The sequence below is a fragment of the Hirundo rustica genome, chromosome 7, assembly GCF_015227805.2.
Source record: "Hirundo rustica isolate bHirRus1 chromosome 7, bHirRus1.pri.v3, whole genome shotgun sequence".
In the NCBI taxonomy this organism is placed as follows: Eukaryota; Metazoa; Chordata; class Aves; order Passeriformes; family Hirundinidae; genus Hirundo; species Hirundo rustica.
The window spans coordinates 28,245,487-28,258,070 of NC_053456.1; the positions used below are offsets into that span (position 1 = coordinate 28,245,487).

The following is a 12,584-nucleotide window of genomic DNA, read 5'->3' on the forward strand; positions in this document are numbered from 1 at the left end:
CCTCATCTGGGGGCCCTGGTGTTCTTAGAGCTCAAACCATTTTTTCTGCTCTGCACTCAGCAGCTGTGCTTTTCTCACCTCTCTTAGCTCAGTCTTCATGAAGTGCTGACGTACTCAGGAGGGAAGAGCACTACTACCTTGTTTGTTCTGGCATAGCCAGGATTCCTGATTACCAGTCATTTTTCAGGCATCTTTTTTGACCAGGAATGCTATAGAATATAGCAATTATTCTTGGAGATCTGGCAGAGGCCTGTTTCTGAATGACAGAGGTTGCTATTCCTGATTCTTTACTTAAGCTTCCCAGTTTGGGCCACTACCTGAGACAGGATGATCTGGACTTTGTTCATTGGTTGGGGTTTTTTTTTGTTTTCCAAAATCCCAAACTTGGAACAGAAGTATGAAATGTTGGAGATGGTTGAACAGTTGTGCTTTAAATGTAATGACACATTTAAACAAGATTGTGTTTTAAAATGGAGGTCTGCAGTAGATCATCCTTTTTCAGGTCCTCATGAAAATTGTTATCTCTCTCTTGGAATAAATAGAATAGTAATAGTAAAAGGGAATTGGGGTTAAATGCAAGAAATGGTGCTTTACTGCAGCTTTTAGTTGTTTAGTCTAATATGCTCAGGCTTAGAGCCATTGTTTGCTGCCATTGGATTTGTGTTTTAAAGGACTGGCAGTTCTTCATCTGTCCTTCATGCCTCTCTACTCTTCTTCCACTTACTTGGCTTTCACTTCTTTCCTTCTTTGTTTTCTGTCCCTCTAATTTTAGTATTGTACACAGATCTCATTGCAAGTGACTTTATGCCTCATTGCCACGGGATCTTGGGGAAGAGAGAAATGTCAGTGATTTAAAGCAATGGAGTTTCATTCTGCAGTTCTTAATGAGTTGGCTAATGGTGGCTCAGTTTTTGGTTGCTGTCTCTAGCAACTTGTAGAGGAAGAATGGATTACCTTAAAATTGGAAAACTGCAAGTGTGATGCCTTTCTTTAAAAACGAGGAAAAACAAATGCTGGGCTACGTTACATTGGTCAGCCAAAGTGGGCAGTATCTTGCATAGATTTCTCAAGAGTAGATGAAGCTGGAACATCACAATTCTTTTTTACAGCAGTTTAATAGTGCTTTGTGAACACAGCACAGTCCTCTGACTTTTCCATGTGCAGTTTGTGTTTGTGGAGACCTCCACTGGTGGATGCTGTGCCCCAGGGAACCTGTTCAAGCATTTCACTGACCTTGGTTTACCATTAAAAAACCAGAATTTAGAAAGGTTGGAAGAGACCTTAAATATCATCTAGTTGTAATCCGTGTGCCATGGGGAGGACACGCCTTGCACTAGATCAGGTTTCTCAGAGCCTCATCCAGGCTTCCAGGAACACTTCCAGGAGTGGGGAATCCACAGCTTCTCAAGGCACGGTGTCTAGTGCTTTTCTAGAACTCTTCCTGTTGCAATTAAGTCCTATAACCACCTGTGAATAGTGGACATGCAGTAAGAATTACCATATCCTGAAGTTAGCAAGACTTTTTACATGCTTTCAGGCAGTATTCTCACAGCTAACCAGCCAAGTATTAAAATACTACAGTGCTGGTGCATGACTGGTTGTAAAACTACACACAGAGATTAGTAATAAATAAAATGTTGTTGAAATGGAAGGTGTAGTGAGGGAGTTTTCGGTTTCCCTTCTGGGTCTGGAACTATCCAGTATTTACATTAAAAGCTTGGATAGAGGAATAGAAAACATGCTTTTGACATTTGGGGAAAAAAAATATACTTGGGAGAGACTGTTAGTTTGGCAGAAGGTGGAGTCAGAATGAAAAATGATCCTGTAGAACTGGAGACAGAAGTTATAATGCAAGCAAAGCAAAAATCCTACGCAGAGGCAGGAGTATCAGCTGGACAATGGCAACAGCCCAGGTGGGTGGCAGTCCCTCAAGGAGGGATCTGGGGCTGGTAGAGGATCCGAAGGTTGTTGATCACAAGTCAGCAGTGTTGTGGTGCTTAAATAAATGGATCACGGATGTGCATGGTGCTGTGCAATGTCCAGGAGGGCAGATAGGACTGTAGCCAGCAGGCATGAAGTAATACTGTTTGCTCAGCTCAGCACTGGGAGATGTCAGCTGTAGTACTGGTTTTGGCTTTTGCTTCCACAGGGATGCAGGCCAGCTGGAGAGGACTGGGGGAAGGAGAGAATAGTTGGAGTGCAGTAAACCTGACTGGCAAGGAGAGCCTGAAAAATTACAGTTCTCGGTCCAAAAAGAAAACAGGGACTTGTCTGTAATCTGTCTAAAGAAATAATCCAGTTTTCCTGCTTATGTGAATAAAATACAAGATGCCAGGTTTAAATTGCTGAAGGAAAAGCTCTACATAAGCACACTTTGGCTGTTCTTTGGTAAGAAATGCAAAAAGCACACAACACGTTTGTTTGCAGCGTGTTCCTGATGGCCTCCGCAGTGAGCTCTGTTTAACATTGTGGTACAGATAAGGCTGAGTGGCAGTGCCTTTACAAATGAGGCTACAGTTTCAGCAGATTATTTTCTACTTTACTTCAGGACACCCATTTGTACCTTTAGATAGACACCAAATCCAAATCATGTACTTGACCCTTGTACGTCATCCCGTTCCCACCACTTTCCCCACCACTGCAGGTGGAGAGGGAGGTGCAAGTGCTGCTGCCAGACCACGGCTGACAGCTGAGAGCTTGCTGTGTGCTGGTCCTTGCTCTGGGAAATGTAGTGTCTCTGTGCTAAGAGAGCAGCTCTGGGCTGCTCGTGGTGCTGTCACTAGAGACAAGTAGCACTTGTGGTTCCTGCTTCATGCTGAATTTTTTCAGTTAAACGATGAAAATCTCTTCTGCAGGAGGGGAAATCGACTGTGTTGATAAGGATGGTAACACCCCTCTGCACGTGGCTGCAAGATACGGACATGAGCTTTTGATCAACACCCTCATAACCAGCGGAGCCGATACTGCCAAGTAGGTGCTCAAGTGGAGCTGTTTGTAAGGAGCCAGTGTTATGTCCAATGCCTGGAAACACAGCTGCTCCTCACCTTCTGAAGGGGGAAGGTTAAAAATGAGAGGATAATTGTACTGTACTTCAGTGGGTGACATGAGACTAAAATATGGACAATTGGAAAGTGTGGAGGGGAAGCAAACCCTGCTAAGTTCCTGTTGTACCCACTTGTATGATTCCAGGTTGTACAAGTAGTGCTTCTTTTCCCTGAAGCATTGATGGGGGACAGTGGTGTTAATGTACATGAAGTAGGGTGTGTGTTTGTGTGCATACAGAGCGAGTACTTGGGCATTGTTTAGTTATGGTCAGGTTCCTAGGATCTGTCAAAAGGAAATAGCAAACCCGGACATAAACACGGGTGTGAGGTCAGGGTCATGCAGTGCCATGAGGGATATCTGTAACCAGGTGTTTCAGAGCAGCATCTGATTTAATGCATGTAAGGTTTGGCAATTACCTCCACATGTCTCCAAAATATAATTTGTTTTCTACATAGAACCTGCCATAGAAATCAGGGACTTTTCTTGACTTACCTAGTTAGGAAACCCTGCTTTCAAATGCAAATGACTGGTTTGAATTTGGGAGATAATTGCAGCTCTTGGTATTTTGTTTATTTGCTTGGTGGTGTTTATGCAAGAGACACATTTGCCCATTCTCCTTTGCTAAGTGCAACTGTCACCCTACAAACTCAGAAGGTGGAGCAGATCTTCGATTGGCATGGATAATGAAATTCCAAGGCTTCAGCTAGTGTCACTGGATTTTATTAATACAGCCAGCATGAAGATCTTGGTATCTTAGTAGAGGTGTAGGTTTGTTCCTCTCTCTTTCTCCAGTACAGTCAGTTGCTGTCTGTTATCTTGAGGTTTTAAGGGAAAATGAGATGCACTGGGATAGCCCACTCCACTCTTGGAATCAGGGTTATACAGGTAGAAATTTCTATTTCACAGTTGGGTGACTGGAACATTGATCAAATAAAATACTTTTTCCAGCAGCAGAAATAAGTAAAATAATAAGTTGGCTCAGGGATACCAGGCAGATGGAAATGGTGCTACTGCCTGTGCTAAATGTGCTTTCAATATGTGCTGCATGAACTCTGGGTGAGCTCCCCAAACAGGTTTAGGAAAGAAAACTCTGCAGTGCTGTTCACAACAAGTGCAGAGAGCTTGGCCAGTCGTCGAGGCAATGCACTGGAAGGGAAAGTGTGCAAGTAATGGGAGGAACCAGTGTGAACAGCACTGTAAGAAGTGGGACACTGGCTAGCAAATGTGCAGATAGTGGATTTCGGTGAAAACCAGCCAAAACATCTGCTGAGTGGAAATCTTGAGCAAAAGGATGAATAATATTGCCTTAGATAACTAGGCGGAGGAGGAGACGGTGGGAAATGGGTATAAGGAGAGGCACAGCAATACAGAATGTCCAGTGTTACCTTAAATAAATTAATCCATGGTTAGAAAATGCAACCTGTTTGTACAGGTGCAGCAGGTCAGTTGAGCTTGCAATGTTTTCTTCAAAGAATAGGCTGTCAGATCATCTCTTAATAGATTTACTCTAAGATATAGATCCTGCTAATAGCAAAATTAAAATCTGTGCTGCAGCACAAGTCATTCAGTGTAGTGAAGCAGCAAGGAGGACACATTTAGTGTGAAGATAGAGAAAGAATGGGCCTTTTGGTTCTGGAAAGAATAAATTCTTTGAGAACAAACCCAAATTAGTTAAATGGATTTATGTATAAAATCTTGGAGAGAGGAAGATACCTTTATAAACATCCACATTAACTAATGTCTTAGGCTTCCTAAGTAATTATGATCTATGGTGGTAGAAAGACAAGATCCTTTGTCTCTGGCTCTGTATCTGAAATCCTCTTCCATGAGGTGATCGTACTCTCCCATCCACCAATTGTCTCGCAGAAATGAAGGACTGATAGGAATCCATCTGCTATTGTTCTGGAGTTTGTAATTTAAAAAAAAAAAAAATCTGCTGGAGCAGGCAGTAGATGATAATCTTGTCAAGCTAGTTGGTGTCAGAGACTCCGTGTTTATGTGCACTTGGAGCACTGCCAGTAGGATAATATTTCTAGAATAACAAGATGCTTTACAGAAAACAATGCTGCATGAAAGACACCAAGATGTCCAGACCCAAAAGTACTCTAAGACAGTAAGCAGTGGCATGCCTAGGAACTGAACTGGCATGATTTCCTGATATTAATTAAAGTTGCTGAGTGCTCAGCTTGTTTAAAAAATACATGTTTGCCTGATACAGATTTAGACTAATGATTGGTAGGCTCAATCTAATGGCTGCCTTTCTTTTCTTACCCATCGTGTCTGCTCTGAAAGTTCGTTGTGTGGATGAAAAGAGGGTCATGTGTTAAAGGGTGGGAGAAGTGAAAGAGGAGGTGAGGAGAGTAGCTGGAGCAAATAGGATTATTAGTTCTTAGGCTGTAGAAGAAAACTGTGACATGACAGCATAAAGGAAGGTGTGAAGAGTCATTTGCAAAAAAACAACAACAACAAAAGGATTCCGAAATAATATAGAGAAGATTTTGGCATTTACATTTCCCTCAGAATGGCAGTTGCCATGTGTGTAGCTGGTGCAGGAATTTGTGGCTCACTGGGCAATTGACTCCAAGCAGTATCTGCTCTCTAACTTCCTCCCTTACCTTGGCTTTGCCTGGGATTTTTGCAAACCATCCTGCCACATTTCTGTTCAAAGCACAATGCCAAGATTTCGCTGCATCAGAATATTTTTAACTCTCAAGAAGGCTGTTAAGGAAATACAGATAAAAATAATGGCAGGCAGCAAGAAAAGATCTTCCTAGAAAAACAGGAGAAAAATGTTGCCTTTCTGGAAGGAGCTTTTGATGTGCTGTGTATGTATGTACCTGCATTTTCTCACGAGGCTGTTGTCCCTTTCAGGTGTGGGATCCACAACATGTTCCCTTTACACTTAGCAGCCCTGAATGCCCACTCAGACTGCTGCAGGAAATTGTTGTCATCAGGTGAGTAATTGCCCAGTGTCCCTGGAACTCAAGTAGTGTTTGTCTCTGCTGCCTGCAGCCCCTTTCTACTCTTTGTTGTGAATTATTCTAATGAAAGGCTTCCTGTGCTGCTGCGTTGGGCTGTGTGGGGCACCAGAGCATGCAAAGCTTTCCCAAAGCCATGCTGGTGCTTCCTGTGTTCTTCATGTCCAAAGCTCCTTTCTCCCAGCAGGTTTAGAGAGTTTAGACTAATTCACCAGGGGAGGGAGGGAATTTAGAACCCCTTTCCAAACTCTCAGAATGTGAGATCCTGTTTTGTTTGGGAGATTCTCCCCACTGCTTGCCAAAGGACTAATTCTGAAATTAATCTCCATGGGGTCTGCACTGGCACAGGTATTTAAATTTCACTGATGATGATGTATTTTACATGCATCTAAAATGTGTTTTTGAATCTGTAGTTAAGGAGGTAGGCTGGCCAGAGCTCTGGGGGCATGAGAGAGAAAACAAGTGGAATTGTGGTGTCAAGAGAACAGGCTTGGGATCCTCACCAGAGCCCAAAGCAGAAGAAGCCAGAGCTTGCTTATGCAACTATTTCAAAAGAGTCAGTAATCAGTGGCCAAATCCCACATTCTACTTTTTCCAGACAAGAGTTCCTGTGAGTTAAAAAATCCTGACCCAGATAGTAGGATTTTTCTAGAAAACTCCTCCATTACTTAACATGTAAAATGTACAACAACAACTTTTACCCCTTTACTTGAGCCCTATAGGGTATAAAAGAAATGTGAAAAATGGTAATTACATACCCTGTTCTATTAAGACTTGGTGTGCTCTGGCCTTGACCACTAGATAGGAAGAGAAAACACTCTGGGTGACCAGAGTTAGCACTGTCAGGCTGCTGCCTTTGGCCTTGTGCTTCTTGATGGACATCCCCACGTGCTGATGCTGGGAGCCTCTTCCCAGTCTGACAGCCACACGCGACGCAAACAGCCCCAGTTCATGTTTAGGCTGACTCTGTGCTTCTTCCTCATGTCTCCATGTTTTCTGTGCTCCTGTCCCGCTGTCACAGTCCTCCTGGTGAGTCTCTGCCTCCGAGCCGCCTGTCACAAGGCTGCAGACAGGGCTGTGGAGGAGCTGGATGTGGAAATAGACACTCGCTTCTCAACTTGGCGGCTCTTTTTATAGAGCTGCCAAAGCGGAGCAGCTGCTCGCCGTTCCCGTGACAACCTCTCTCTGACTGTAGCTGCTTACGTTCTGGTTTTTTCCCCACTAACTGATTTTTCTGTCTCTGCGATATTTCTTGTGGTTTAACTAGGACAAAAGTATAGCATAGTGTCCTTGTTTAGTAATGAGCACGTGCTGTCTGCAGGCTTTGACATAGACACCCCCGACAGCTTCGGAAGAACGTGCCTGCACGCGGCCGCTGCCGGAGGGTGAGTACCTGCACTGCGGCTGCTCCAAGGCGTCCCGGGGCACGGCTGGGGCCAGGAGAGCATCGCTCCCTGGGCAACACCCAGTGAGGAGCTGGAGCTCCTGGGAGGCTGCTGGCAGGGGAGTTATTCCTGGCCTCCATCTACTCCCTGGGGAACACCCAGTGGGGAGCAGGAGCTCCTGGGAGGCTGCTGGCAGGGGAGTTATTCCTGGCCTCCATCTACTCCCTGGGGAACACCCAGTGGGGAGCAGGAGCTCCTGGGAGGCTGCTGGCAGGGGAGTTATTCCTGGCCTCCATCTCTGGACCGTGTCCTTGTCCGAAAATGCAGCAGTGCCTGTCACATTGCAGCCCTGGAGTCCAAACGTAGTTCATCTCCCTCTTTGCCATTTTTCAGGTGCAAGTTTTAAGTTTCTAAAGGAAAAAACAAAGCAACAACAAAAAAATAAACGCACATTCTCCAAATTGGAAAGCGAGAAGGCTGCCCCTCTCTTCAGGGTGATGCATTCCTGAAAAGTGGCGGGAGGGCAGAAGAGGGATATTGAAGTGAAAATTGAAACGCATCAATTTAAGATGTAAATGTAGCATCCAGTTATTTTTAATATTTCCAGATAATTGTCAGTGAAGTGCTGTGAAGTTAATCTAGCAAAAGGACAGAACGTTTGGCAAGCACTGAGTTTTGACTCTCCTATTTGAGTGCTTTGTGGCTCAGAAAACAGTTGAAATGGAGCCTTGGCTACAGCCTTTGGATTCTCTGTGGTTATATAGTATTTGCTCATCCACAGCAAATACTTGGCAGTCATTCTGGAAGTTGCTTTTTCTTCTCAGTGGACCAAAATCTGTATCACAAAGTTTTTGTTCTTGGGGGGAAGAAAAAACCAAACCCCAATAAAATTGATCCAAATATTGGCTTTATTATTATTATTTTGGAATTATTCATCATGATATTTCTCTCGTATTAATGTATGTTGCTTGGATGGAGATTATTATAATATAGGTCAGATGCCACCTCTTTGATAAGGCTGCTCCCCAGAAGGATAATAAAAACATCCTGGAAGTCCTAAAGGGAAAGAGAGGCTTCAATAAGATACAAAAGTGACTCGTGAAAATAAACTGTATTTTCCCAGTGGTTTACTATGATTGTATCACTAGCAAGTGTTTTTTTTTTTAGTGCATTGTGGTGAGTGTTCTGCAGTTATTTTATGCAACAGCAATTTAGAGTTAGACATACACCAAAATATTGCATTACTGCATCCAGTTCCCTTTTTTTTTTTTCTGTAGCTGGAGATTTACAAAAGCCATCAGTTTATTTCCTGACACAGGCCTGTTACTGCCATTACATTAATGGGACTTGACTTGCGTGGGGGCTAGGAAAAGAGTTTCCAAGGTCTGCTCATCTGATTGTGAGCACAAGTGATGGATTTATTGCCCCTGTGAATGACAAGCGGTCTTGGATAGTGCTCCACTTCTTTATGTCATTTTCTGGCTTGGAGTCCTACATTTATTTGCCTGAATTACAAAAGGTGTCAGAAGGCAACTGGTTTGTTTTCTATTAAAAATTACCTGGCTTTAAACAAGATGAAGAATCAGCCAGGATGTGGTAAATTCTCCTCCACTTCTATAAATGCAGTGTTGATGTGACAATCACTGTAATAGCCACCCCCCTTTTTAACCACAGCACTTGGAGATGGGCTTAAATCTATCAGTAGTCAACAAATGGTATCAGAATAAACCTAAAAGTGACTCCAGGATTTGAGCAAAGGGCTTACTGTTGAATGCTTTGCTGGATGGGGGTGGATTTCGTTAAATGTCACCTCTTCATTATTAGACTGGCATTTTATGATCTAGCAACAACTTTCTTTTTAAGTTCCTTTATAAAATACCAGGTCAGAATGGGAAGTGCTACAGTACTGCTGCCACTGAAAATCTCCTAACACACTGATCACATTTACTGTGCTCTCTTTGGAAAAAATTAATATTTTTTTTCTTCTGCAGAGGAGAAGTTTGAGGTTTTCTAGTGAAAAAAAACATAAAATCGTTTATTTTTAGAGCTTCACTTTCTGTTTGATTGAATTTCACGTTATAGTTGGCTGTACCCTGTTTTTGCACAGCAAGTAACACAAATACAACTAGAGTAACATTTTCCTTTTGGGGGACAGAGGGCAATGCAGGTGTAAGCTTCTGTTTTATTAATGTTTTGTTTTCTTTACTTCTCTTTCCAGTAATGTAGAATGTATAAAACTCTTGCAAAGCAGTGGAGCAGATTTTAATAAGAAGGACAAATGTGGAAGGTAGGTAAATTACAAAGCTCTTTTAAAAAAGAAAGAATCTATAGGCAAGGAAGAAAGGCCACCTCAGACTGCAAAATCATATATTCTATGAAGAATGGCAATAAAATTGGGTGGTTTGGCCTTCTCTGCAGAACCCTTGCTGCTGCAGTTACATGCCAGCGAGGCAGGTGCAGGCTTCATTAAATACATTAAAGCCGTGCCACCCTCTTGAGTTTTCCGACTAAAAAATATCACAGCTTTTCTTTTTTTCTTACTGCCAAACTTCTTGTGCCGGTGTGCCCAAGACAACACCTGGGTTCTGATGGCAGGATAGCTGCTGTTGGAGGTGCTTCCTAGAGGATTTTGCCCCCACAGACAGCGTTGCTATGGGTGTTGCTATGCCAGCTAAACAAGATGCTGTGATGGACACCGTGCTTTGCTCTGCCTCCCAGCTGGGAGAAGTAGTGTGTATGCAGAGCCACAGCAGAGGCTCTCACAGGCATTAGGCTGTTTGCAAGACACAGATTGGTGCTCTGTATCCTATTAGGCTTTGCAGCAGCACCAGAACTTCCTATTAACATAGTATTTTGTTAAATTTCCATACATTTAAGTGCTGGAAATCTGTAGGAACGCAGCAGTTAAGATTTATCTTTATCCACTTCGATACGCGTTGGAATATGAGGTAACAAATTGCCACTTTTGTTCCAGGACACCTTTGCACTACGCAGCTGCAAATTGTCATTTCCACTGCATTGAGACTCTGGTGACAACAGGAGCAAATATTAATGAAACAGATGACTGGGGACGCACCCCTTTGCACTATGCTGCTGCTTCTGACATGGACCGAAAGTAAGAGAGCTCCGAGGAATTCCTGCTTCGAGTGTTTTGCTAAATCAGTGTCTAGTCTCTTCATGATGCTGTGTCATTTGAGCCAAAAAAATGATCCCACTAGCACAGGAATTCCTCTCAGATGTATGCACAGCTCCACAGTGAGTTGCTCTGACTGGAAGCCAAACCCCCAGATGATGTGGCATTTCAGCTCCACGGTTTACCTCTGAAGGAATGCTCAGTTTTGCAGCCACCCTGCCCTACAGCACTATTTTCACAGTGTTACGTCTTCTGTTTTCCTCTCTGTGGTTTCCTCACAAGATGCAGCTTAGGGAATTCTCTGCATTTGTGTTGCAAGTCCACCAGAAGGGATGGAGCAAGAGAGAGCAGAAGGAGAGGTTTTCTGAGGTGGACTGCAGTGACAGACATTTGGGCATTTTGACAGATTTGTGGGAAAGGTGGGATAGATCTAACCATCAGTCTCACTCTGTCGGAGCCGATAAAAATGCTCACCCTGTCCTAACTGATTGCCCTTTTAGACAGAGGTCTGAGGAACAGCCTTTGTCAGAATGCAGTGTTCTTGTGAGAAAGGGGCAAAACAGCTGCAAGACTTAGAAATGCTGTGGTTACTGACTGCAATTTTAATTCTAGACAGTTGAACGTTCTGGCAATCTCTTCCTTATACTGTATAAACCAGACTCAATTATCCTGTTAGCTCTCTCTTAAAACTATAAGCAAACCGTATTTACTTTAGGTCATCCTATGCTTTTCTGTCTCACAGTGTCTCTGGACATTAAGGATCCAGTTTTTAGACATTAAGGATCCAGTTTTTGGTTTCATGTATGGTGAGGTCTGGTAAAAGTACAGCTGCACCTCTCCCAGCAGAACACCACCTCAGTGCCACAGCAGGGGAAGCAGAGTTCTGAACGCCACGTCAGAGCCTCCAGGGCTTCTTCAGCATTTGCTGGGATAGTACTGATACAAAAAATGTTTTCCCCATCACCCTCAAACCTGAAGAGTGCTGGCAAGAAGAGGGCAGGGTTGTCAGAGGTCTGTGCTTGGCCTGAAAACCAGCGTAGGCGTGTAGGAGGGCTTGCACCACTGGCTGTTTCTAATTCTGTCTTACCAGGGTGAGATGTTACTTGGGGGTGTTGAGAATGATGATTCAGTGTGTGTTTTTCAGCTTTTGATTCTTGGTAGGTGAAGCTCCTGCATTTAAAAAAGCTCTTGGTTAACTTCAGGGTATATCTACTTTTATTCCTCATTTAAAAAAAAAAAAAATCTTATTTTAGTTGCATCCCAAATTTTGAAAGAAGTATATGGCTTTTATTTGTCCTCACAATCCAAACTTAAATTGATTCTGATGTGGGTGCTGTCTTCTCATTAAATTTTTCAGTTTGAGATGTTTTGGAAGAAGCCTTATTACATAGATGAAATGCTATTTGCAGACCATGATTTTATAGGTCAGCAGTTTTGTTGTTCTTTTCCTGCCGAATGTCAAAAAACTTCCAAGGCCAGGCAATCTCATTCCAAAGAATATTCATCATTAACTCTGGATGTGGGTAGTTAATGAGCAGGGAGAAGAACCTGACCAAGAGATCACACAGTGTTGCCAAGATATTTGACAGAAAGCGAGGCGAGTCCGCTAATGCAGACTCGAGACAGAGGGGGGATTTAGTATCAGTGATTACAGCTGCTCTAAAGCCTAAGTGCTAGGGAAGAACTAGCAGCTTACTGCAGGAGGAAGCAAGGTGTAGTAATCCTGAGTTACTCTCTGGGAAGGAAAAAAGTACGCAGCATTGCTGTGGTTGAAACAGAAGGATTCTAGAAAGTGATGGTCAAACTGGATCTGATAGAAACCAGAATTATTATTTTTTTTCTTTTTTTCCTGGCATTGACTTGTGGGACAATAAACTACCACACTATGGTTGTCTCCATAGCTTCCAAAACTTACTCCCTGCAGACCATGCAGTGCACTCAGTTAACTTGTACAATCCTCCTTGTTGGCTGGAGGAAGTCAGCTCCTCGAAGAGGAGGTTGGGGGTGGGTAACAGACTGCATCAAAATCACCAGTGTGGTATT

At 43.2% G+C, this 12,584-nt stretch overlaps 1 protein-coding gene across 7 annotated transcripts in view; it reads left to right on the top strand.

The window, feature by feature from the left end:
• ANKRD44 (ankyrin repeat domain 44) overlaps positions 1-12,584 on the top strand; it is a 131,205-nt gene that overhangs the window by 85,889 nt on the left and 32,732 nt on the right. For all 7 annotated transcript variants that reach the window (XM_040069368.1, XM_040069372.1, XM_040069370.1 and 4 more), the window contains exons 10-14: positions 2,856-2,970; positions 5,917-5,999; positions 7,345-7,408; positions 9,627-9,695; positions 10,383-10,523. In XM_040069368.1, coding sequence (XP_039925302.1) covers positions 2,856-2,970; positions 5,917-5,999; positions 7,345-7,408; positions 9,627-9,695; positions 10,383-10,523 — 472 coding nt within the window. The remainder of the gene's footprint in view (positions 1-2,855; positions 2,971-5,916; positions 6,000-7,344; positions 7,409-9,626; positions 9,696-10,382; positions 10,524-12,584) is intronic.